Source organism: Elephantulus edwardii, unplaced genomic scaffold (assembly GCF_000299155.1).
Source record: "Elephantulus edwardii isolate Elephantulus edwardi_28Jun2011 unplaced genomic scaffold, EleEdw1.0 scaffold00117, whole genome shotgun sequence".
Taxonomy (NCBI): Eukaryota; Metazoa; Chordata; class Mammalia; order Macroscelidea; family Macroscelididae; genus Elephantulus; species Elephantulus edwardii.
This window is the reverse complement of record NW_006399867.1, coordinates 8,400,974-8,427,480: the sequence shown is the minus strand read 5'-3', so window position 1 is coordinate 8,427,480 and position 26,507 is coordinate 8,400,974. Positions and strand designations below refer to the sequence as shown.

General features: G+C 44.5%; 1 protein-coding gene across 1 annotated transcript in view; it reads left to right on the top strand.

Moving 5' to 3' along the window:
* The window catches only part of LOC102869348 (xylosyltransferase 1-like), a 211,094-nt gene that overhangs the window by 128,335 nt on the left and 56,252 nt on the right, over window positions 1–26,507 (top strand). Inside the window, exon 5 of the mRNA XM_006892717.1 lies at window positions 2,722–2,802. Within this exon, the coding sequence (XP_006892779.1) occupies window positions 2,722–2,802 (81 nt within the window). The remainder of the gene's footprint in view (window positions 1–2,721; window positions 2,803–26,507) is intronic.

Here is a 26,507-nt window from a genome sequence, read left to right as displayed (position 1 = left end):
ATATCTCCACATGCAGAAGGCTTCCATGTGCTGTTGTCATTGCTATTGGGGGCTAATAGTGACCCCATGAGACAGAATATAATTTCCTTGTAGTGTTTGCTAGGCTATAATCTTTATTGGAGCAAATCACTAGTCTTTTTCCTCTCCATGCCATTAGGTAGGTTCGAACCATTGACCTTTTGATTGGCAATGATAACGTAACCCTTGCACCACTGTGCCTCAGAATCTACCCGCCGGAAACCGGAAAAGAACTACTTTTAGTAGTTTTCGTGATCTCTACCCGTTGATGGCTGTTTTCTGTTATCACTGCCATGTGAATTCAGAGACGGCCACCATCTGGAGAGGTTCGGTGGCTTATCCTTGGGCACAGCTCAGACTCCCTCCTCCTCGGGTGGCACAGGTTGTTAAGTGCATGCCTGCCTGTTCACTGAGAGATGAGCAGTTCAAGCTCACCCACAAGTGCCTCGGAAGAGAGAGCTGGCAGTCGGCTTCTGAAAACTCCCAACCTTGAAATCCCTCAGGATCCCAGCTCATCTCTGACACATGTGAGCTCATCAGAAGTCAGAATGGACCCAACCACAGAGGTTTCATCAGGGTTTCTAGGATACAAGGGGGGTTTGAAGAGAAGCTGGGTTCTGTGCCCTCCTCCCAGGGAGCCAGGCATCCCTTTACCAGGTACTAGCTGCCCTCCTCCCGAGAGTCTAGACGCCTGTATTTCCAATAGATGGGGGCATCTCTCCTGCTCCCTCTCCTGTCTCTCTTGCTTTGAACAATGGTTAACTCTTTCCCACTACAGGGAAGGCCCGGAGCGGAGAAGTGTGGTGATAAGGGAGCTGTCACGTCCACCCTGTTTACCTGTTTGGGTTTATTCCGTGGAAGACGCAATTGCATTGCTGGCAGATGGAGACCCGAGTGACTGCCTTTTAAAACACTGTCACAGCTGTATGCTCAGGCTGATTAGCTGTGACTACACCGCGAGCGCCAAGATTGATGGCGATAAATTTGGGATAACAATGTTGGGAGCCGTGTCATCCGTTTGGATCCACACTTCATCTTCTTTAAGGCTTTCTCGTCGGTAGCCCAGTGGTTACCTGGTGCTCAGTATTCATTCATTAATAGATTCATTCGTCTCTCAGGATGGATTTGAAGCAGACCACTCAAACTCACACAGCTTATCTCGCCCGTTGCATCCCTGGCATTTAACCCATATGCGCGTACACTCCCACTGCGCATCTGCCAGTTTGCTGTACTGTGGTGATGTGTGTGTTGCCTCTCCCTGTCCTTTGGGCATGTTCTCGGGAGGGGCTGGTCCTTGGAAGAAGACACCATGCTGGGAATGTGGGAAGGTCAGCTCGAGAGAGGCAGACACGGTGTTGAGGAAAGTGGAGGGTCAGTGAAAGAGAGGAGGCCCCTCAGTATGGTGGGCTGGTACAGTGACCGCACTGGAACCATGACGACAGCACAGGTTAGGACGAGTTTTCAGTACGTTGTTCATAGGGTCGCTATGAGTTGTAGGTGACTCGCTGGGACCTAACAGCAGCAATCTATCATTTCTACAGGAGGCCAACAATGCACGGGTCCCTGTCTTCGCCAAGCCTGCAGTTTGACATAGGCAAGCTCAGTGGTCTTGGATAACGAGACTATAATGAAGACGACGGTGATGGGATAGAGAGGAAGGGAGCTGCCTTAGGTTAAATGGATAGAAAAGGCTTCTAAAAAGGTGAAAGATTTTTTAATTGAGATTTTATTCTAAGTTTATAAAGACCTTGGATTTCCGTTCATTTGTTGTTGCACATTTTCCTCCCTGTCCTCCTCCCCTAATTCGCTTCTTTCTTTGGAAAAAAAAGTTCTTTCATTGTTATACAGTTCCCCTCCCCCCTTCAGACCACTTTACTATGCAGCTCTTATTCTGGACTCTTGTCATACCAATAATGTCGTCGTTGTTGTTGTTGTTGTTATGTGCCATCGAGCTGCCTGCAACTCATAATGACCCTGTGTACAACAGCCCTAAACCCTGCTCTGTCCTGTGCCAGTCTCACTGTCTCTGACACACCTACCCTCATGACCACAGTCACTGAACACCTAATCATATATTCGAAAAGGTGACAATTTTGAGGCAGACTGATGACCAGAGCTGGCCAGCATTGGATATGTTGTTTGTTGTTGTTGTTTTGTGACGTCAGAATGACCACAACTCATAATGACCCTATGAACACCGGGGCTCTAACCTTGCCCTGTCTTGAGCCAACCTCACCATCTGACAACCCTAACCCCATTGCTCTACAGTCACTGTGTCCCATTGGACATACGTCACACTTTACGTCCGAGGCACAGCATGGGCAAAGGCCTGAGCTTGCTGCGTGTTTCTGTTGTTCTCTACACACTTTACTGATGGCTTAGTGTTTGCCACGCCTGGTGCTGAGCACTGAGTATATGAGAAGAAAGAAGATACTGCGCTTGTCTTAGGAGAGTACAGGAGATAGAAACCCAAACAATCATGTTACTACAGTGTGGTGGGCCCAGTGACGGTTAAAGAGGATGCTTTACCTGACTGGGGAGAGAAGGGGCGTTTGTCCAGGAGAGAACCTCACAAAGTCTCAGGCCTTCCTGTTTGTGAAGGAAGAATAGGCCTGAGTCCGCGACAGCACAGAGAACCCCAACATTCGCCCTCCCCTAGGCTCTGTGCAGGGTCCTGATGTTGTTCTTCATTTGTTCTCACAGGACAAACGACCAGTTGGTGGCTTTTCTCTCCCGATACCGAACTATGAATTTCCTGAAGTCGCATGGCCGAGACAACGCAAGGTAAAAAAAAAAAAACCCACAAACCCTTGACCTCACTATTCCTGTGAGAAAGGGGAATGAACATCAGAATGGTCATGAGGGGCTTCCTTCTGGTCTGGTTTCCTGTTGGCTGGTGGAAGGGTGGTCCTCAGTGTCATGGCCCAGTGATTAAGGAGTTGTGAAGGTTGGTGGTTCAGATCCACCAGCTGCTTTCAGAGAGAGGGACGGGCAATCTCCCCCTGATTTACAGCTGGTGAAACAATGCTGGAGGGTCAGTATGAGTCCATCTGACTCGATGACAGTGAATTTGTTGTTGTCAATGCTGGTTTAATGCATCCGGGAAGGAATTGAGGATAGGGAGAGATGTGGCTGGTCCTTGGTCATTTTTCACGCAGGGTCTTAAGTGGTTCTTCCTGCCCCCCAGGGAGAGAGAAAAGGGGAGAAAGGCTCATGTGATGTCATAGCCTTTGACACAGGGAGACCCAGCATTTTGAACCTAATCGGCTCCTGACTATGGACTTGCTAGGTGAGCCTGGTTCATAAGGGCAGTGAATAGGACTCTTACATTGCAAAGAGTGGCGGAGTGCTCAAAGAATGGCAACGCTGAAAATCAGTAAGAAATCCGTGAAACAATGCACAGCAAGGAGGTAACTGAACGATAGTATGTTAAGTGAATAAGACAGTCACAAAAGGACACTTCTTAATAAGACCACTGTTATTATAAAGCACAGAAAGGGTTACACACAAAATCATTCTTAGCTGTTTATCAGGGACCGTAAGGGAGAGAGTAGGGAGTGAAGATTACATAAATAGGTAATGTTGTGGTTGTTGTTGTTGTTGTGTGCCTTTGAATCAGAACCAACTCATAGCTGACTTTGCAGTGAGATCCCAGAGGCTACAAATCACATGGGAGATTGTTTCTCTTCCTTCCGCAGAGAACTTGGTGGATTTGAGCCATCTGCCTTTGGGTTGGCAATGTAACTCCTTACCACCAAGCTACCAGATCTCCCTAAGTAGATAATAGGCATATTTAAGGGCAATGAAGGGTAAGATGATATACAATAAGGGAATGTCCAGTACAATATTACTTAAGAAAGAAACGGCTCAGAGAGGTAGAGAAAGATTAATGGAAACCGGAATTCCAGGGAAGAAGTGGCGAAAGTGTGATTACATTGTGGATATTGAAATTAATGTTACACAACAGCCTGTATATGAAGAGTTGAATGAAAAATTAACATGCTTCGTAAACCTTCATTCAAATCATAAATAACAAAGAAAGGAATGGGAATTGCAGAATACTTAATTGTGCTTCTGTGTGACCTGGAAGCAGTTATTTCAGTATGATACGGGGATGGTGCATCATGGTTTAAAATCAAGAAACGTGTGTGTGTCAGGAACGTATTCTTTCACCATCCTTATTCAGTCTCTATGTTGACGTGCTGGATTGTGTGAAGAAGAATTGAGATGAATGGGGATTGGAATAAGACTTACTAACACCCTGTATACAGATGCTACAAGCTTACTTTTAGCTACAAGCTTACTTTTAGAAAGTGAAGACTTAAAACAACTATGAGATATCATCTCACCCCAGTCAGAATAGCAAAATTTAACAGAACAGCAAGCAACAAATGCTGGCGCGGTTGTGGAGAAACTGGAACCCTTATTCACCGTTGGTGGGAATGTAAAATGGTACAACCACTGTGGAAGGCGGTATGGTGCTTTTTCAAAAAGTTGCAAATAGAGATACCATTTGACCCAGCAATTCCACTACTGGGAATAGACCCCAAAGAGACTATAACTGCCACCCAAGCAGATATATGCACACCCATGTTTATCGCGTCTTTGTTCACAATAGCAAGGAGTTGGAAACAACTTAAGTGCCCATAAACAAACAAATGGATAGAGAAGCTGTGGTATATTCATACAATGGAGTACTATGCAGCATTGAAAAACAAGGAACTCACGCAATATTATTCAAAATGGGTGACCCTGGAGGACATTACGCTGAGTGAAGTATCTCAGTCACAGAAGAACAAATACTGCATGGTGCCACTGTTGTAAAACAGGACTGACCTCGGGGTTTGGGGGAGACTGAGAAAGATGCGTTCAATATTGTATATTGCATTGAAGCAAATGAGGGAGAGCAACGGCTGCATAGTGGAATGGATCTGGGGGGAGGGATTGTAAAACAATGAAAGACTTTTTCTTTTACTTTTCCAAGAGGGTAGTGTACTGGGTGGGGGGCGGGGGGGCAAAGGTTTGGGAGGGGAGAAAATTTCAGCAGTGAATGAATGGAAATCCAAAGTCTCTGTAAATTTTCATTGAAATTAATAATTTTAAAAAGAATTTTTTTAAAAGTAGCCTTCAGTATGGATTACGCCTCAACATAAAATAAAAATCCTCACAACTGGACCAGTAAACAGCATCATGATAAATGGAGAAAAGACTGACATTGTCAAGCATATCATTTTATTTAGATCTCTAATCAGTGCACATCAAAGCAGACGTCAAGAAATCACTCAGTTTTACGTTGGACAAGTTTGTTGTCAAGGGCCTTTGTAAAATCCTAGAGAATGTCACTTTAAAGACTAAGGTGTACCTTGCCTAAGCCCTGCTATATCCCATTGCTTTGTGTGCTGGACGAAGAATGAGAAAGACCAAAGAATTGATGCTCCTGAATTGTAGTGTTGGAATTATTAATTTTTTTAATGCAAAGACTGCCAAAAGAATAGGTTTGTCTTGGAAGAAATGCAACCACGATTCTCCTTCGAAGCAAAAATGGTGAGACTTTCTTATACTTAGGGCATGCTATTAAGTGGAGCCAGTCCCTGGAGAAAGACATCATATTTGTAGAGGGTCATTGAAAAAGAAAGACTCCCTCAATGAGATAGAGTCATCCAGTGGCTGCACCAGCTAAGATTGTGAGGAGGGCAGAGGACCAGGCAAGGTTGCATTGGGTTGTAAGGCTCGGCCAACGAGACATCCCCTAACAGCAATAGCATTCTTAGTGTTTCTTGACTGCAGGAAAGGGCTTGAAGCCTTTTCATTGATCTTAAAATTGCATGTGCAGCAAGTGAAGATAATGGTGATGAAGAATTTGTTGTAAGTAGTTGGCTCAGTCATTTCAAAATGAGGGCAAGTTTATGTTGTTAGGTACTGTCGAGTTACCTATGACTCATAGTGGTCTATGTACAACAGCTCTGAAGCCTGCCCTGTTCTGAGCCAGTCTCACTGACTCTGACACACCTGCCCCCATTGCCCCAGTTACTGTGTCAATCCATCTCATCCGGTGTCTTCCTCTCCTGCGCTGTCCCTCCACCCTTCCAGGCCTGTTGTTCTTCTCCAAGGACTGATATCTCATGCCCATATGCACGAAGTATGTGAGACGGAGCTTCAGAATCCTAGCCTCCAAGGAGAAACTTGGTTTCACCCTCTCCAAGACAGACCTGTTTGTTCTCCTGGTGGTTCAAGACTCTTCTCCAGCACCACAGCTCAAAGACATTGATTCTTCTTCTGTCTTCCTTAGTCATTGCCCAGCTCTCTGATGCATAGCAAGTAATTGCAAAGACCCTGGAACAAATAGGGTTTGTCCCAGAATTGGAGGCCTGTAACTCCTAGTACTACCGAAACTCTCATTTCTAGGGTCTGCCTTAAGGCAACTCTTTGAGGTGAACCAGACAGACAGGCCTGCAGTTAAGTGTGATGCCCCAGATCATAAATTCAGTCATCAGCTATTTATCAAGTGCCATCTATATGCCAGGCACCATTGTGGTGATGGACATAGTAAAGTGTGTGTTGTTCCGTGCCATCAAGTCAGACCAACCCATAGCTGACCCTCCAGTGGGTTTTCAGAGACAGTGAATCACACAGAAGGAGATGCCCATCCGTCTCCTGCAGAACAGTTGGTAGATTCAAACTGTGTGCCTTTGGGATTGCAAGCACAGCTTCTCACCACTAGGCCACCAGAGGTCCCCAATAAAGTATTTACTGTACTGAAATTTACTTTCTGGTAAGGCAAGGTTCAGGTTCACAGGTTCTCAGTGTCACTATGAGTCATACTTGACTTGATGGCTCTGGTGGCCTAGTGGCAAGAAGCTGCACTTCAGTTCCAAAGGCCACCAGCGGCTGCACAGGAGAAGGATGGGCAATCTCCTCCAGTGCAATTAACTGCCTCTGAAAACCCACAGGAGGGTCAGCTATGAGTTGATTCTGACTGTATAGTATACAACAATACCATCAATCATGACAATAGAAAAGGAGCAATATAGATTTAATTCGGGTACCCTGACTATCACTTGTTATGCATCAGAGAGTTGGACAATGACTAAGGAGGATAGAAGGAGAATTGACACCTTTGAGCTGTGGTGCTGGAGAAGAGTATTGAGGGTACCATGGACTGCTAGGAAAACAAACAGATTCATCCTGGAAAGGGTCAAATCGGGCTGCTCCTTGGAGGCAAGGATTCTAAGGCTGCGTCTAACATACTTTGGACATGTTGCAAGGAGGGACAGGTCCTTGGAGAGGGACTTCATGCTTGGGAGGGTGGAGGGACAGTGCAGAAGGGAAAGGCCCCCTATGAGGTGAATTGATGCAGTGACTGGGGTAATCGGGATGGGTGTATCAGAGACAGTGCAATTGGCACAGGACAGAGCAGAGTTTAGGGCTGTTGTACGTAGGGTCGCTATGAGTCGCAAGTGACTCGACGGCACATAACAACAAACAACAACCCTGACTTCCAGCTCTGCCTCCAACCTCAGCATGGACTTGAGTTCCCGCAACTTTTAAATGAGCAACGTCAAATAGTATTACTACAGTTCAACTTAACAGCCAAGCCCGGATGTCATGGCCAGAGAATGGCTGGAAGGAATAGTCTTGAGCGTCCCCTATGGGAGAGTGAATGCAGTTGCTTTGTCATCTGTCAGGATCTGCTGCCGTCTAGTTGGCTCTGACTCATGCTGACCTTAAAGAAAAGAGTAGAAGTGCCCCATAGAACTTTCAAGAATGTAAACCTGATGGGAGAATATTGCCAGATCTTTCTCCTGTGGGGCAGCTTGTGAGTTTGAACTGCTGGCTTTGAGATTAGCAGCCAAGCACTTAACGGTTATGCTTCTGAGGCTATAACTTAATGGTTATTGCCATCTGACAGGCTAAATGAAAAACCCCTTGTCTTCAAGATGATGTCATCCAGGAAAGAACATTATTCTGCAGGGTTTTCTTGTCTGTCTTCCTGCGGAAATAGACCACCATGCCTTGTGTGAATTGGCACCAGCAAGCTTCTGGTCCATTGGGCCACCCAGGGATCCCACCAAACCTAAACACCGTTCACACTAGCCCAGGGTAACACTCACCTGCTGGGACCTTATCCTGCCTTTTAGCTCATGGGATACTCTTATCTTGTTGATGCATTTTATTTGAGCCTCATGTTTTCTGGACTTTTTCCATTCAGGGCTTCATTTTAAAATTAATCAACTCATCACCATCAAAATGGAACCGACTCACAGTTTACCTGTCCAAGGGTTTTCAGAGACTCCGAATCTCTCACGAGAGATTTTCTGTCTTTCTCCCACGGTGGATTTGAACCACCAGAGATGCAATGCCTTGGTTAGCAGCACAACACCCTGCAGACTGCGCCAGCAGAGTTGTGGAAATTAATATTCTCATTTGAAAATAGACATATATTGCTCATGAAATCCAAATGTGTAGCTAGCCTTGACAGAGCAGCTAGTCAGTGAACTCAGTACCTGAGGTTTCTCATGACACCTGTCACCTGGGCCTTGGGCAGAGCTCATGGTCTGCAGCTGACTCTTTCCCTGCCTCACTCCATCATGTCAGTGACTGCAGTCTCTGGTGGCCTAGTGGGCAAAGCGTTGTGCTGCCAACCCAAAAGCAGGTGGTTCGAATCCACCTTAGGAGAACAATGGACAATCTCCTCTAGGGCAATTTACAGCATCTGGAAACCTGCTGGAGTCTGTTCCAGTTTGACACAGCATAGAACAACAAGAGTCAGTACTGGTGGCAGGGATACTTTAGCCAGCTCTGTGACTCAGTTTACCCCTTGTCCACAGCTTACAAAGGACAAAAGCAAGCAGTGAGCTTTGTCTTGCAGACTTTCCAGGAGCAATCCCTGCATCCTTAGATTGTATTCTTTTCCTGAAGTTGAATTCTGATTTGTGTTCTGCAGATTATTTATAGATTTATGTGTGTGTATATGCGTGGCCCTCCCACAGCTTCAGTTCTTTGGATTTTGAAAAGAGCCCTGGGCTCACAGTGGCTCTATAAATTCACACGAGTTAGAGAAACTCTTCAGGCTGCTCTGATGGAAGGGCCTGGGTGGATAAGTAAGAATTCCAGCCGCTATGTGTTGTGTTTCCACTCAGCTGGGCACTTGCCCTGCACAGGCTCTGATTTCACCCTCACAGCCACTTGATGCAGAAATTAAGAACTCTCCTCATTTGTCAAAAGGTGGTAGGGGGCTTTGGGAGCCTATGTTGTTTTCCCAAGGTTACACAGTTGGTAAATGCTTAGACTTGAACCCAGGTCTTTCTGGCATCAAATCTCAGGTGGGGTTGGACGAGCCTTATCTGATCTTTTATTACTATTATTATTATTAATTTTAATAGACATTTACAGAGGTTTTGGATTTCCATTCATTCACTGCCGCACTTTTCTCCCTGCCCGCCCCTCCCCACCAGTTCGCTCCCCTCTCTGAAAAGAAAAAGAAAAAAAAATTCCTTCATTAGTACACAATTCCCCCATCCCTTTCCCCTCACCCCGAGTACACTTCTCCATGCAACCCCAACTCTGGACTCCTGTGCTAACCATAATACTCAATCATGTATCACCTCCAATCCGTCCTTTCCCTCATCTGTTACCATACAATACACACAATCCATCCAGACTTTTCTGTCAGACCCATTCTACAGCAGTGGCACCATGCAGCACCTGTCCCTCTGTGACTGAGATATTTCACTCAGCATATTTCACTCACCCATTTTGAATAATACTGCATGAGTTCCTTGTTTTTCAATGCGGTGTAGTATTCCATTGTGTGGATATACCACAGCTTCTCTATCCATTCGTTTGTTGATGGGCCCTTAGGTTGCTTCCAACTCTTTGCTATTGTAAACAAAGCTGCGATAAACATGGGTGTGCATATATCTGCTTGGATAGCAGACATGGTCTCTCTGGGGTATAGTCCCAGTAATGGGATTGCTGGGTCAAATGGTATCTCTATTTGCAATTTTTTGAGAAAACGCCACACCACCTTCCACAATGGTTACACCATTTTACATTTCCACCAACAGTGAATAAGAGTTCCAGTTTCTCCACATCCTCGCCAGCATTTGTTGCTTGCCGCCTTATCTAATCTAATACATATTCCCTGCCACCCAACTTGTATCGCGAGAAAGGAGCTGATTTGAAGTGGGCAGTATTGTGTCTGAATTACTGGCATTGCCGTTTCAGCCTGCTGTTGTTATTGTTGTTGTTAGGTAGGTGCTGTTGAGTGGAGTCAAGTCGAGCATGACTCGTAGTGACCCTATAAACAACAGAGCTGAACCCAGTCCTAGCCTGTGCCATCCTCACCGTCTCTGATACACTTGTATCTCTGATACACGGTCCATTGCTGCAGTCACTGGGCCAATCCATCAAGAGAGCATCTTCCTCTCTTTCGCTAACTTTCTACCTTTCCAAGCACAATGTCTCTTCCTAAGGAATAGCCTTTCCTAGCAACGTGTCGAAACTATGAGAGACATCATTGCCTCCAGAGAACACTCTGGGCTGCACTTTTTCGAAGACATATCTATTTGTTCTTTTGGAAGTCCATGGGATGTTCAGTACTCTTCTCCAACCCACAATTCAAAGGCATTAGTTCTTCTCTCATCCATAGTCATTGGCAGTTCACTGCCACCTTTTGCCAGGTACTGTGTTAGGAACTGCAAATGGCACAGAATGTAAAGGCATGGGCCTGGTGCTTACACTGTCAGGTTGAATTTGTGTCAACCATGGACCGCGTCCTAGCCATGCACAACCTCTCTGAGCCTATCTCTGACTATACAATGGACATTAATAAACTTACACTCATAAAGTTTTGAGAGATTTGGGCAAGATAGAGATACTACATATAAAACTCACTGATTCCAAAATTGTTTGGTTGGTTGTGGGGTTTTTTGTTATGTGCCATCGAGTTGCCTGCGACTCATAGCGACCCTGTGTACAACAGACCTAAACCCTGCTTTGCCCTGTGCCAATCTTATTGTCTCTGACATATCTACTCCCATTACCCCAGTCACGGAATTGATCCATCTCATTGAGGGTCTTCCTCTCTTGCCCTGTCCTTCCAACCTCCCAACCATGATGTCCCTCTCCAAGGACTGGTCCCTCCTTGCAACATGCCCAGTGTATGTCAGACAAAGCTTCAGAATCCTTGCCTCTAAGGAGAAACCTGGTTTCACCTTCTCTAGGATGAAGTCGTTTGTTCTCCTAGCAGTCCATGTCATTCAATACTCTGCTTCAGCACCACAGCTGAAAGACATCAATTCTCCTTCTATCATCCCTAGTCATTGTCTAGCTTTCTGATGCATAGCAAGTAATTGCAAAGACCATAGCCTGAATCAGGCACACCTTAGTCTCCAGACTGACATCATTGCTCTTCAATACTTTGGAGAGGTTATGATACTACATATAAAATCCATTGTTTCCAATTTAAGTTGGAATCAACTCATAACCAACTTTCCATCAGGTTTTCTGAGGCTGTAAATCACATGAGAGGAGACTGCCTACTTCTTTCTCCTGCAGAGACATTGGTGGATTCAAACCACTAGAGAAGCATCACTTTTAGGTTAGCAGTGCACCTCCCAGTGGACTCCCCCACCAACTGCATCTGACATATAGTAAATAATTGATGATGGTGGTGATGGCATTGCCATGATAACCATAAGACTACATTCTTGTTTATGAGAGAGAAATAGATGGTGGGTGGGCCAGAGCTTCACCTCTGGGTGTTGAGTGTACCTTTCACACTGCTGCATAGCAGTAGTTGACAGTCATGCCCACATGGCATGGGGACAGGATAAAGGCAGGTTTCCATCTATATTGTTGTCCCTACCTCTAAAGCCCATGGCTCTGTGGACAGAATAGCTCGCTCAGGAATCCTCAGCTGTGCCTCTCTCATTTAGACCAGTGAAGGCTAGTGATTGAGTATTTGTGTAATAGTAAAATAAGCCAGCGTGCTGTTCTCTGCTCGTTATTAGAGGCTATGTTTGCTGCATGAATAGTACTGACCACAGCCCACATTCAGTCCTGTCCCCAAATTGTGCAGAAGTGGACACAGCTCAGCTCCGGTTCCCTCACAACTGCTATGTTAGAAAGGATTCGTTAAAGTGGTGGAAAATTGTAGAAACCCGGCTGAAACCAGCTTAACAGGTTGGCTTAAAGTTTAATAGATTGGCTGCAGGTGTGGCTGGATCAAGCAGCTCAAATGAGATCATCCAACACACACAGTTAGTCTTATTCTCCTTTGAGCAGCTTTGAATTTTCTGGATCTAACCATTGGCTACTTATTAGCTTGACTCTTGTGGAAGATAAGGAAATAGACTCCGAAAGGTGAAGTAGCTTGTCTGAGTTGACACAGCCAGGGCAAGGTGAGTAATCAAACAGGTGGCTGGCTGTTCACTGAGCTCAAGCTTGTAATCATTGCACAATGACACTGTGCTGTGTTCGATTCGAAGCTGCTTGCTTCCACCCTGATCAGCACCTCTGCTGTCACCGCCCTGCTTCTCTGCGTCCCTTTCTCCTTCTGGAAAGCGAGGAGATTGAACCAATTGGTCTCCAAAGTCCCATCTCATTATAAAGCTTCTTGCTTCTGGCCCAGCCCCTGTGAAAGTGAGGCTGACTGAGACCAAGAGCCTGAAAGAGAGAGAAAATGGGAAGAGACAAAAGCAAGCAGAGAGAGAGAAAATCAGGCCACAGCCCTCCTCTGTATTGAATACCATGTGGTTCCTAATGCCAGTGCTGACCTTCTGTCCCCATCTCTTGCCTTTAAGCAGCCAATTTGGACTTCCAGCTCCCGCTGTGACACGATGGCATAAAGGCAAACTCGTATTTTAATAGCTGCCAAATTGGTCCTGACGGTTCCTATAATTAAATGAAGGGGAAAGTTGTGCCTACTGTTTCTCCTTGCTCTCCTCTGTTCAGTGAAGTAACTCGACACAGGGAAAGTCATGTCGCACGGTCATCGGGCTCCTTGGTATTTACAACACGTCCAGAGTCTGTCATGTGATCTCCGTCGCCAAGGCCATGATTACCGACCACGGTCTTCTTTCTTTCTAACGTTTGTGTTTCTGTCATCAGTAATTATCATTACATCTTGATCCATTTCACATCGCAGTAGTTGGTAGAAATGTCCTCTTTTGCTGGAGTGGTTAATGTGTGAATTTGAATAACGGTCATAGTAGGAAACTCTTCCTTGTATGTTATTGTTGTTGTGTACCGTTGATTCGGAACCGACCCATAGCTGACCCTCCAGAGGGTTTTCAGAGGCCGTTAACCCCACAGGAGGAGATTGTCTGTCCTTCTCCCATGGAGCAGCTGGCGTGCCTTTGGGGTTGCAGCGCAGCTTCTTGCCACGAGGCCGCCCTTCTTGTATGGATACGGGTATTACCTTCTCATTTACAGCATTGTAGTTCAGGGTACATCTTGAAATGTTCTTTTACATGATGGATGCAATGCCAGCACTCTTCAATTTGTTACATTCAGTGTAGTTGATCATATAATTGCTTGATTCAAAATGGAGAAAATTAGCCATTTCAATTTAGTTCCTAGAATTTTGATATTTGCATGTTCCATTTCATTTTGGATCACTTCCAGTGGTCTGATTATTAACGAGTCCCTGGGCTCCTTCTCCTCTCGAGTCACAGCACACCAGCACAGCAAAGTTCTTCATCACACAAAAGCTTTACTCCATCCCTGCCATTGAGATACATTCTACTTTTGTTGGTTGGTTGTGCTTAATTTTTTAATAGCATGAATTACAATTTCTAGAATTAATGAATTACAATGTCTGGTCACCCCTTTAATACATCATGTTGCCCATAGGTAGACTTTACTTTGAAGAAGCTGCTTTTCCACAGTCCTATTTTCCATGTTTTTGAACTTGATCAGGGGCTTTTCTTCCACTGCTGTAGCCGATAATGTTCCACTGCTCTTCATAAGTTTCTCACATGCAAGCTCAAGTTGAAGCTGAAGCAAATTCAAGCAGACCTGTGATGAACCAGAATATGATCTTGAGTATGTGTGGACCAAGCCGTTGCATTTTCAATCCCCTCATATATATGTTTAGGGAGCACTAGTGGTCTACCAGGGAGGGAGTTGTGCCTCTCTGAGGGTTCAGACCCACCAGTACCTCCCAAGGAAAAAAAAGACAGGCGGTCTCCTCCCATGTAATTTACATCTTACGAAGGTCAGCTGGAGGGTCAGCTTGAAGTTTTTCCTACTCCGTGGTGGTGAATGACATCAAGTCATAGATATAAATATATTGAAGTTGGATCAAAAAAAATGAAGCAAACCAAAGAAGTGATACCTTTGAATGATAATGCCGGTGAAAACTATTGGAAAAATAAATACTGCCAAAATAATAGATGAAATTTGTCGTGGAAGTACATCCACAATGTTCCTTGGCGGCAAGAATGGGGAGACGTCACTTCATATGCTTTGGGCCTTTTATTGGGAAAAGTCAATCTCTGGAGAAAGACGTCCTACTTGAAAAAGTAGTGGGTCAAAAAGAATATATGATCAGGTATTATTTTCAGGATGAGAGTTCAGAATAGCAGCTTCATGGGGGAGTGGACGGGGGTGCATTGTAGAATAATGAAAGTTGTGGTGTTTTGTTTTTTACTTTTCAAAGAGATAAACCAATGAGGGGGCGGGGAGGGGTGGGCAGGGAGGAAAATGCGCAACAGTGAAGGAATGAAATCCAAAGTCTCTATAAACTCATTAAAATTTCAATACAAAAAGAAGGAAGGAAGGAAAGGAGGGAGTGAAGGAAGGAGGGAGGAGGGAGGGAGAGAGGGAGGAAGGAAGGAAGGGTGAGTAATAGGTCAACCAGAAAGAGGAGATGGATTGAGACAGTGACTGCAACAGTGCAGTCAAGTGCAGCACTGATTTTAAGGAAGGGACAGGACTAGGCAGTGTTTCATTTTGTGGGATACAGGCTCATTATGAACTGAAGCAGATTCCGTGCACCTAACAACAATGGAGTATATAGGGGACAAAATTAAGAAAACAGTTTAGCCATAATCAAACACCTAGAGGGGATGGGTCATTGTGTCACCTTGAAGGAATGAGCTCAAGGTCATGTTCTAGCCCACCATCAATGTATTGCTCCAGAAGGACAATGTATTGCACCACGATAGGTGTTTCTGCATATTTTTTGCTTTTCTCATCACTTTCATGAGCTGTGACTAGAGTCCTAAAGCTTCTGACCTTTAGTCATCTATCAGGTAACACAGGGGGTAGAACTCAGCAGTAGAGTGTTTGGCTGCCAGACTGGGACAGGATTCACCCCTGCAGCTCTACTTTAAGGCAGATGATAAACAGGCTTTAAAGGTGAACAATCACACCAAGGGAGTACATACTGCTTAGAATTCTTGTCAGGTCAAAAGAACAGCACTTGCCCATAGTCAAAGCTGAGGCGTCAGGAAGGGCTAAGAAAGCAAAAGAAATGGAAATGCCAAATTAAGAAAGGAAGTGGCAAGATTGCTGTTCCATTGTGGGGATTGCAATCAATGTCACAAAACAAAATGTGTATGAATTGTTGCATGGAAAATCAGGTGACTGTAAATTTTCACCCAAATGATAATCGAAAGTTGGGTGGTTTTTGTTTGGTTTTGGTTTTGGTTTTTGGTTGTTTTTTTTGTGTTTTTTTATTATTATTATTATTATTATTATTATTATTATTTTTGTGTGAGTGTACCGTCAAATCAGATCTGACTGGTATAGGAGGAGATTGTCCCTCCTTCCTCAGCAGAACATCTGGTGGATTCGAACTGTGCACCTCTAGGATTGTAGTTGCAGCTCCTTGCCACTAGGCCACCAGAGCTCCCCATGGTTGTTTTTTTTTAAAAAAAAAAAAAGCTTCTGAATGGCCATTTAAGATGCAACTACTGTCCACTTCACATCCAAAGCAAAGAAGAGTGAGGAAAATCAAAGATGCATGGAAACAGTCCAGAGAACTTATGGACCACTCAGACCTCAACTTACATGTGATCCTGAAACCAGAAGGATCAAGTGGTACCGAGCTACCGTTGCCGACCACTCTGAAAAGGATTACAGGAGGAGTTCCAGATACACAACCAGAGCAGTATGGAACAGAACGCAGAATGATAACAGAAAGACCAGGCTCACTGGTCTGACAGACTCTGGTAGAACCTTCAACATCATGGCTCTTAGCCTTCCCTTTGGTAATCCCATGACCCACCTTCTAGCCAACACCAGACAGGCATGTATGTGTAAACAGTTACACAAAGAAAGTGAGCACACTCCCTAGAAGGACCAGCCAAGCACTCCCCAGTGGGTGCTCCTGATCCACACTCACTGTGTGAGATTTTGAAAGTCGTTCTTAAGAAGAACATCAAGATCAGCTGGTGTAACATCTTCCACAAAGATAATGTACCACATCCTGCTTCAGTTGAGTCGCAAGTGGAGTCTTCAGAGACTGGGAGCAGCCACCCAGGATGCAACTATTGGACTCTCCCTGTTTGGAACAAAGAAGAGGGAAGAAAAGCAAAGATGCATAGAAATAATTATACCAAGGACTGAAGGGTCATATGAACCTCGATGTCCGTGACCTTGACTCCGAAGAACTTGATTCTGACCACTCTAAAAAAGATCACAGAAGTTCCTGGACAGAGTAGATGTAAACTGAGGGAAAAAACTAAAAAACAAAACAAACAGACAAAAAAAAATTTAATGGGAAGGCTTATAGGTCTGAGAGAAACTGGTAGAACTCCCAAGACTATGGCCTTTAGTCTCCCTTCACACCTGGAACAATTTACCCCATGGCTCAACTTTCAGCCAGAAAATAGATGGGCCTATCAGGCTCTCGTGGCCTAGTGGCAAGAAGCTGCACTGTAATCCTGAAGGCACATGGTTTGAGACCAATGTGATCATTAGACCGTGGGAGAAGGATGGGCAATCTCCTCCCGTGCGAACTTGCCAGAGGGTCAGCTCTGGGTCAGTCCTGACTCTGAGGTACACAACAACATCAGGTGAACAGTCAGCCATCCACAAAGGGCCAGCATTTTCGCAAGAATAGAGCGCAGCAGGCAAGAAGGGACAGAATAGAAGGAAGAATGGAAATGAGAATCACAGGGAGGAAGTTGGAAGAGTTTTGTTACATTGTGCATATCATGTTGCAGTTAAAATCATAAAACATAAGGTGTATGAATGGTTGGTTGAACAGAAAGCAAATTTGCTCCTGTGCACCTTCACTGAAATAACAATAAGAAATATCTCCTAAATGGATGTAGTATGGAAAATGAAGTATTGACTTTACCCTTCATCACAAAAATGTAGCCCATATAAAAAACCTTAAACTATGTAAAATTAGTTGACAAAAATATTAAGGAAAATATTGCCTCATTGCCACAGAAAGCATATAGTATAAGCAGGTGAAAAGCTAGACTCTGGGGTTATATTGCCAACTTCCAGGTCAGTTCTTCGGTAAATCACAGCCATGATCTATTTCTCAGTTTCCTCATCTGCAAAATGGAAATGATGGTAATATTAACCACTCATAGAGCTGGTGTAAGGATGAATGAGCAAAGACAGAATAAACTCTTGGAAGAGTTAGTGGTACATTGTAAATGCTCAGTAAATATTCAGTTAGGGTGATGATGACAGTGGTGATGGTGCTGATGATGGTCATGTGTGTGATAAAGGTGAAGATGATGGTGATAACAGGGTGACTGTTGTTGGTAATGATATTGATAATGATGGTGGTGGTGATGATGATGAGGGCGATAAAAAGGGTGATTATTGGTGGTAATGATATTGATGATGATGATGGTGGTGGTGAAAAAGGTGATTGGTGGTGGTAATGCTATTGATAATGATTGATGGTGATAAAAAGGGTGACTGTTGGTGATAATGATATTGGGGATGATGTTGGTGATAATGATATTGATGATGATGGGGATAATAAGGGTGATTGTTGGTGGTAATGATATTGATAATGATTGATGATGATGATAATAAGGGTGATTGTTAGTCATAATGGTATTGATGATGATAGTGGTGATGATGGCCGTGATAAGGGTGACTGTTGGTGGTAATTGTATTGATAATTTGGGGGATGATGATGGTGATAGTAAAGGTAATTGGTGGTGGTAATGCTACTGATGATGGTGGTGATGATGATGGTGATAGTAAGGGGTATTTTGGCAGCCCTATGGTTATAGTAATGATATTGATAATAATGGTGATGGTGGTGATTCTGGAAATGGGGATGATGATGAACCTATAATAATGGTGATGATGGTAATAATAATTCTTATAATGGTAGCAACAGTGATATTAATAATAGTAATAGTCATTATGACAATGACAGTGGTGAAGTGATAGTGGTAATAATGGTAGTGATGACGGTGATAATTACAATGATGGTGATGATGATGTTGGTGGTTGTAGGTCGTAGTTCTATTTAAAAAAAATTATTTCATTTTACTGTTTTGTGTGTGTGTGCCGTCAAACTGGATCTGACTGGTACAGGAGGAGATTGCCCCTCCTTCTCCAGCAGAGTATCTGGTGGATTTGAACTGCACGCCTCTGGGATTGCAGTGCAGCTTCTTGGCACTCGGCCAGCAGAGCTCCCTTGGGGGTGGTCATAGTTCTTATGGTGATGGGGTGATGGTGGTGGTGGCAGTGATAATAATTGTGAAGATGATGTGGAGAAGAAATTAGGGGAAAATATCAAAAGGTATTAAATAACTTCTTTACATTTTGGGAATTACTCTTCAAGAATCGAGTAGCATTTCCAGTGTACAAAGGCTAGACGGGGAGGAAGCAGGATGGGTTTCATCTCCCAGGTGATCAGCTAGCACAAGGAAGTTTCTTCCTGTTCCCGAGTCTGGATCCCTCCTCCTGGAGGCACAGCCCCCACCAGCAGCCAGAATGGCAGCTAAGCAGGTTTAGCCCCACTCCCTCTTATAACATTGAACTAATCTTCAGGCCCAGATCTCCCTTGATGGATTCCAAAGAGGCAACTGTTTAACCAAAAGTTGGCACCTCTGCTGAGAGCCTGGCCAGGAAACTCCTTCAGGCAAATCTGCTTTCAGGAGGCCCTTTGGTGCCAACCAGCTTATCGAGAAAAGGGCTCCCTCCCCAGCTGTCTTGTAGCACCATGATTGATGTGAGGAGATAATTAATATCCCATCTCCAACGGGGAAAGCAGATTGCATTTCCCTTTTTGCTCTCCTTAAGCCCAACTGGTGAGTTTATCACTGTTTGCATGTTCACTTTTTTAAATCCAATTATGGCAGCCACGTGGAAATAAAGCTTAGTGTCGTGCAGGAACCCACACAGACCCCAGCACACGCATTCTCCTGGCCTCAGCATGTGCTGAAGGTCAACTTTGCAGCATCTCTCTTTTAGAAAATAATAAACGTAGTAGTTAGCCAGAAAACAAGAAGGAAAATGCGTTCCCAGTGTCAGCTCTCAGTGGTAGAGGTCTCATTTTTGTTTGCATCTTTATATTGTTGTGTGGTTGGTTTGTTTTTACTGATGTTCCAAGCCTCCTATGAAGGACATACATTATTTTAATAATCAAAACAAAGGCAGTAAACACTGTTTTCTAAAATATATTAAATCTGGAAAACCAATTAGCCTTAAATAGAGTTCTTGGAGGTCTGCAGTCTTGCATGCCTTGATAGCACAAGGCTGATGAGGCCAGAGAGTCCAGGTCATAGGCTGAAAGCCCATGACTCTATTTCTCCTTGGATTTTGTTTCCCTGCCTCCACCACCCCCTACTCCTTCTCCTCCTCTTCTTCCTCCTCCTCTTTCTTCTTCTTCTCTTTTTTAAATTTCTTTTTAATTTTGATTTTAATGCGTTTACAGAAAAGTTGGATTTCAGTCATTCACTGTTGCCCATTTTCCTAAATATCCCCCGTCCAATTTACTTTAACAAAATAAATTCATTCATTATTGCATAATTTCCTCTATCCCTCTCAACTCATTCCCCAAATGGTGTTGGCAAAATTGGAAAACCATCTGTAGAAAACTCAGGAAGCTCTGGTGGCCTAGTGGCAAGAAGCTGCGCTCCAATCCCGAAGACATGTGGTTCGAGGTCACCAGATGCTCCGCAGGAGAAGAATGGGCAATCTCCTCCCGTGTGACCCACTGCAGGGTCAGCTATGGGTCGGGTCCGACTCGACAGTACATAACAATAACATTCATTATTGCATAATTTCCTTCCTCCTTCCCTCCTCCCTCCCCCAAATGACGTAGGCAAAATTGGAAAACTGTAGAAAACTCAAGCAAGACCCACACCTCACACTATACCCAGAAACGAACGCAAGGTGTTTCAAGGACCTAGCCGTAAAATGAAAGACTATAAACTTCATTAGAGAAAAGCTTGGAAGAACTCTAGAAGTCCTAATCCATGGTATGAACAGTCTTCCAAGCATACTGAAAAACCCACAATCAGGAGAAAACAAAACAGATGAGTGGGACGTTCTAAGAATCATATTCCCTGACTTCTTTTTTTTTTTTCCTCCTCCTGACTGGGTCCTGACTTCTTGTATATCAAATCCAAATCAACATTCTTGGAATTCTTGTTGCTATGTGCCGTTGAGTTGACTTCCAACTCATAGCGACCCCGTGAACCACAGATCCGCATGCTGCCCTATCATGTGCCCTCCTCACCATCTCCGAAATATTCAAGCACATTCTAACAGTTACTGTGTCAGCCCATCAATCCATCTTGCTTTAACGGTCTTCTTTCTTTTGCTGACCCTCCATCTTTCCGTGCCTGATGTCTTCCAAGGACTGCCCCCCTCAACAACATGCCAAAATGTGTGCGACAAGTAGGGCAGTAATAATAATAATTATCCTGAAGGGTTGGAATCCCTAGATGGTAAGAATGGTTAGCACACTCCTAGCTCGGGCCCGCCCAGAAGCACCCAAGAAGAAGGAGGGAAATTTCTTAACCTCCCTACATCGCTACCTCTCATTTGGAAAAATGAACCTTCACTAGATGTGACGAAGATTAAATGAGAAAATACACACTGAATGTTTGGGACAAGCTCCAAAGTACTTCATTTAATAATTACAAATAATTTAAATCCAAATTATTATTATTAATATTATTATTTAAAGTTTAAATCCAAATAATTTCATAATTATTTTCCTTACTTAACCCACAGCATCAAAGTGCTCTTTGGAGGCAAGAATGATGAGGCTTCGCCTCACGTACTTTGGGCATGTTCCTAGGAGGGGCTGTTCCTTGGAGAGGGACTTGATGCTGGGAAGGGTGGAGGGTCAGCAAAGGAGAGGAAGACCCTCAACCAGGTGGACTGACACAGTGACTGCTGCCATGGGCTCTTGTGTGTCAAGAAGTGTGAGGATGGCACAGGACAGGACAGGGTTCACATCTTTTGTTCATAGAGTTGCTATGAGTCATACTTGACTCTGCAGCACCTAACAACAATCCCAAGCATAACCCCAAACCCCACTGCTGTCAAGGAGATCTCAAGCCATGGTGGTCCCATGTGTTGGGAAGTTGAACGGTTCCTTAGAGTTGTCCTGACTAATCTTTGTGGCAGTAAAAAAGAGAGCATTTCTTCTGCACTGCTTCTAGGTGGCATGAACTGTCCGCCTTTTACTAAGTAGTCAAGCACAAAATAGAGCAGCTGGAGACCTACTCCCTAGTAACTGCTACTAGAAAGTACCCAGGGTTGTTGTTATTGATGTTGTGCCATTGAGTTGACTATGACTCACAGCGACCGTAAGAAGAATAGCTCTGAATTTTGTTCTGTCCTGAGCCAACCTCATTATCTCAGACACACCTGACTCCATTGCCACAGTCACTGTGTCAGTCCATCTCATCCAGGGTCTTCCGCTCCTGCACTGACCCTCTACCCTTTCAAGCCTGATATCCTTCTTCAAGCCCTGGTCCCTCCTGGTGACATTCCCAAAGTGTACGAGACAGTTTCAAAATCCTTGGCTCCAAGGAGCAAACTGGTTTCAGCCTCTCCTAGGACAGACCTGTTTGTTCTCTTGGCCATCCATGGCATGTTCAATACCAACTATCCTTCAGCATCACAACTGAAAGACATCGATTCTTCTCTCATTCTTAGTCATTTATTGTCCAGTTCTCTGAGTATATATATAGCAAGCAATTGAAAAGAACATGGCCTGGATCAGGAGCACCTTAGTCTCTAAACTGACATTGTTACTCTTTAGCACTCCAGAGAGACTCTTGAGAGCAGATTCTTCCAGTGAAGCTCATCTCTTGATCTCCTGACTGCTGGTACCAAGCCTGTTGACTGTGGATCAACATTCAATCCAAGACGAAATCATTGACCACTTCAACCTTTTCTACATCTATTGTGTTATTGCCTGTTGGCCCGGTGATCTTTGCTTTCTTGATGCTGAGATGCAATCCGTACGAAGGTTGCAGTCTCTGATGTTCTGCAGCAAACTCTTTATGTTCCTCTTCTGTTTCGGTGTGCCAGGTTGCGTCATCTGCATAATGCAGATTGTATCAAAGGAATCTTCCTCTGATCCAGATGCCACACTCTTCTTCATCAAGTCGAGCCTCCCAGAAAGTGCCTAAGAGATGGTAGTTAATGATTCTCAGGAGTCCTGGTGGTGTAATGAGTAAACACTCAAAAAAAGAGGAGAGCGCACGTTGAAAGTGAAGAGGGTAAACCTTTGTCTCATTTACTCTGAACGTGTGCTTAATCAGGAAGGGTGTGGCATCCACTTGCTAAACAACATAACCTCTGGAAACCGAACTTTGAGAAACGATGATAGTTATAGAAAGGCTTCAGGTCTTTTGTTCATAAGGTCACTAAGAGTCATACTCGACTCGACGTCAGTCAACAAGAAGAACTCATTCTTGGTAAAAACGAGGGTTAATGGAAAAGAAGACGACCCTCAACAAGATGGATTGAATAGCTCAAACAGTGGGCACAGACACAGCAAGGATTTGGGAGTCTGGGACGGGACAGGGCAGTGACTTTATTCTTAAGTACACAGAGTTGCTACGAGTTGGAAGCACCTTATTTGCTCCTAAGAACAGCGTGACGTTGTCAGCTGTACTGATAAAGAAAAGTCTCAGAACGGCAGTCGCTCAGAGTCCAGGAAGCAAGACTGCTCACGTGGGACATCATAGGTGACCCTGTGGAGCCTGTTCAGAAGACAGAAATCCTTGGGAGGTCTACCAGAGATCTTTTCAAACAAACCATGGAACCTTTACTCTTGGTTCTCTCACTTCTGAAGAAGTTCCTCTTTGAGGCAGTAGAAGTTCTTAGATCCTTTGTGCAGAGGGATCACGAGCTAAGACCAAGAACGGCAGCAGCTCTCACTGCAGGCAGGCAGAGCCGGATTCAAGCCAAGACCCAGCTATGGAATGTCAGGAAATGTACACAACCTTTCTGAGATTCAGTTCCTCCATCTGTCAATGCCCTGGCGCCTGATTGTTGTTATGTGCCTTCAAGGCAGCTCCGACTCAGAGCACTTTGTGAACCACAGAATGAAGCCCTGTCCTATCCTATGGCGTGATTAACGAGAGCTCTGATGACCTGATGGGTAAGGAACCGGGCTGCCAGCTCAAAAGCAGGCAGTTCGAATTCATGGGCTGCTCTGTGGGCAGGGCAAAAAAGATAAGCAGTCTCCTCCCGTGCAATTTACAGCATCTGAAACATCATTGTCCGCTATAAATTAGTTCCAACTTGACAGCATGTGACAACCGTTAAGTCCTGGGTACTAGACTTCCTTTTACACTTAAGAAATATTTATTGAGAACAACTGTGTGCTAGGCAATTTTCTCTGGATACTTGGCATATAGCAGTGAACAAAACAGATTTTTATCAGTACTCTGTATGCTCAGAACTTATATATATTTAATGTTGTTGCTGTTGATTGCCATCGAGTTGAGCACGACTCATAGCAACCCTATGAACAAAAGACCTGACGCCTTTCTATAACTATTGTCATTTCTCAAAGTTCATAGAGATTCCAGAGGCATATTATTTAGGAAGTGGATGCCACTCGAAACTAGAAGAGTAGCTGCATTGGGAAGGTCTGCTGTCAAAACCCTTTGCAGTGTTCTGGAGAGCAACGCTGCCAGTTTAAAGACGAAGGTGTGCCTAATCCAAGCCATAATCTTTTAAGTTACTTGCTATTCATCTTAAAGTTGGACAGTGATTAAGAATAACAGAAGAATCGATGCCTTTGAGTAGTGGTGTTTGAGAAGAATATGCGAAGAGTAGTCCATGAACTGCCAAGAGAACAACCAGGTCTGTCCTGGTGAAAGTGAAATCCTTGGAGGCAAGGATGATGAATGAAGCTCCGTCTCACCTACTTTGGGCGTGTTGTAAGGAGAGGCCAATCCTTGGAGAAGGACGTCATGCTTGGAAAGGTGGATGGTCAGCGTGAAGGATGAAGACCTGCCACATGGTGGATTGACACAGTGACTGTAACAATAAGATGAAGTGTGTCGGAGAAGATGAGGCCGGCACAGGGTAGGGCAGAGTTCAGAGCTGTTGTTCATAGAGTCACTGTGAGTTGTAGTCAACTCAGCAGCACATAACATCAAGTTGTCATTGTTAGTTGCTGTCAGTTCTGGCCCATAGCAGCTTCATGTGTGCAGAGTATGACTGTGCCATGGGGTTTTCAAAGCTGTGGTCTTTTGGAAGTGGGCAAATTGGCCTTTCTTACAGTGCCTCTGTTGTTGTTGTTGTTGTTGTTGTTGTATGCCGTCAAGTCAGAACCGACTCATAGCTGACCCTCCAGCAGGTTTTCAGAGACAATAAATCCCATTGGAAGAGATTCCCCATCTTTCTCTCAAAGAGCAGCTGGTGGATTTGAACTGCCTGTCTTTCAGGCGGGCAGTGCAACTCCTTGCCCCCTAGACCACCAGAGCTTCCCTACAAAGTGCCTTTGTATGGGTTCGAATCACCAGCCTTTCAACTGACTAGTCATTATGTGTGTAAACCTTTGCACCCCTCACAGCCTCCACATGTTAAATTAGGAAGCAGAGCGTGCTATGGAGATGATGAAATCATGAGAGGAGGATCAGAGAAGCCAGGGATGGGGGAGAGATGTCATCGCTGTGTGAAAAGGAGTTCACAATTAGATGTCACATTGCAGAGATGGGCGGTGCTTACTAAACGCTTTGCAGAGGCTCTTTGATGAGCACCGTCCATCAGTGTCACACCAGAATTGACAGAAGGTCATGATGGGTGTCAGAGGACTCATCTTAGCATGGCATTCAGAGGGACTTAGTCAACATACGTCCCAGGAAAAGCAGAGGCACTGCCAGACCCCAGATCCACCCAGTTCTGCTCTGGTGACACTTTGTCAACTGAGTTGCCTCAGGTAACCAAGTCAGCAGGCAGAGAAACTACCAGAGAAGAGACTTTCTGGGGCACAGAGTTGCCAGGAGGAGACTTCAGGGGTCACCTTCTGGGGGATGGACCCATTGTTCATCCTCAGGTGAGAAGGCCACACCCCCTTTGTTAGTGAGCTGACATTTCTAAAAAGACAACACTCAGGTGTTTACTGCTTCACCTTCCTTTCCCTCAAGGTGTGGGTGGTGCCCCCAAACCAAACCATCATCACTGAGTTGATTCCACCTCCCTGTGACCCTATAGGGAAGAGTGGAACTGCCCCGTGGGATTTCCGAGGCTGTCATTTTTAGGGAAATAACAAACCCTGTGTTTCTCCTGCAAAGAAGTAAGTGAGTTTGAACTTCTGTCCTATTAGTTCAGACTCGCCAGGAGCTCTGGTGACATAATCCATAGCAAGTGGCACCGCTGACCCAAGGCCATGCTTCTCTGCTTCAAATTCACCAGCAGCTTCAAGAGAGAAAGATGAGCAGTCTCCTTCCACGCGATTGACAGTTCAGAAATCCCGTGGAGGGTCAGCGATGAGTTGAGTTTGGACTGCTAACTTGTCACTTGGCACGTAGGACTAGAAAAAACAAAAGGAAAAAAACAGCTATTGTGCTAAAACAGCTATTGTGCTACCACTAATTCTTTTCCCCTAACAGACCCCCAGAGAGTGCAGACCTTGGTTCTTTGCCGCCACCTCCTACTCCAGACCTAAGTTCCTAGTAACCCCTCACACTTCAAGAACTTTCCTCAGGCCAGAGGAATGGATTGTCCCTATCTACTTATAATTAACCAAAGAATGTGTTTGCAACTCATCCATTTTTTTTTTCCATGCAGTAAATACAACAGCCAATCTCCTAGCTCCATGAATATTTCATTTCTGAGATTACTGCATAAATATTGTATTTGGATATTATAGACTGGGACATCACATTAAAATTGCAAGGCAATGCTATTATCCCATATAATGGAACATGAAATTCTAAAGCTGGTGCAGGGCAAGGAAAACTTTGCACGTTCTCTCACCTGAACTTGCTTCTTCCTCTGGTTTATCTAGTTAGTGTTTTAAGTCTTTTTTTTTATTATTAAATTTTATTAGTTTTAATGAACATTTA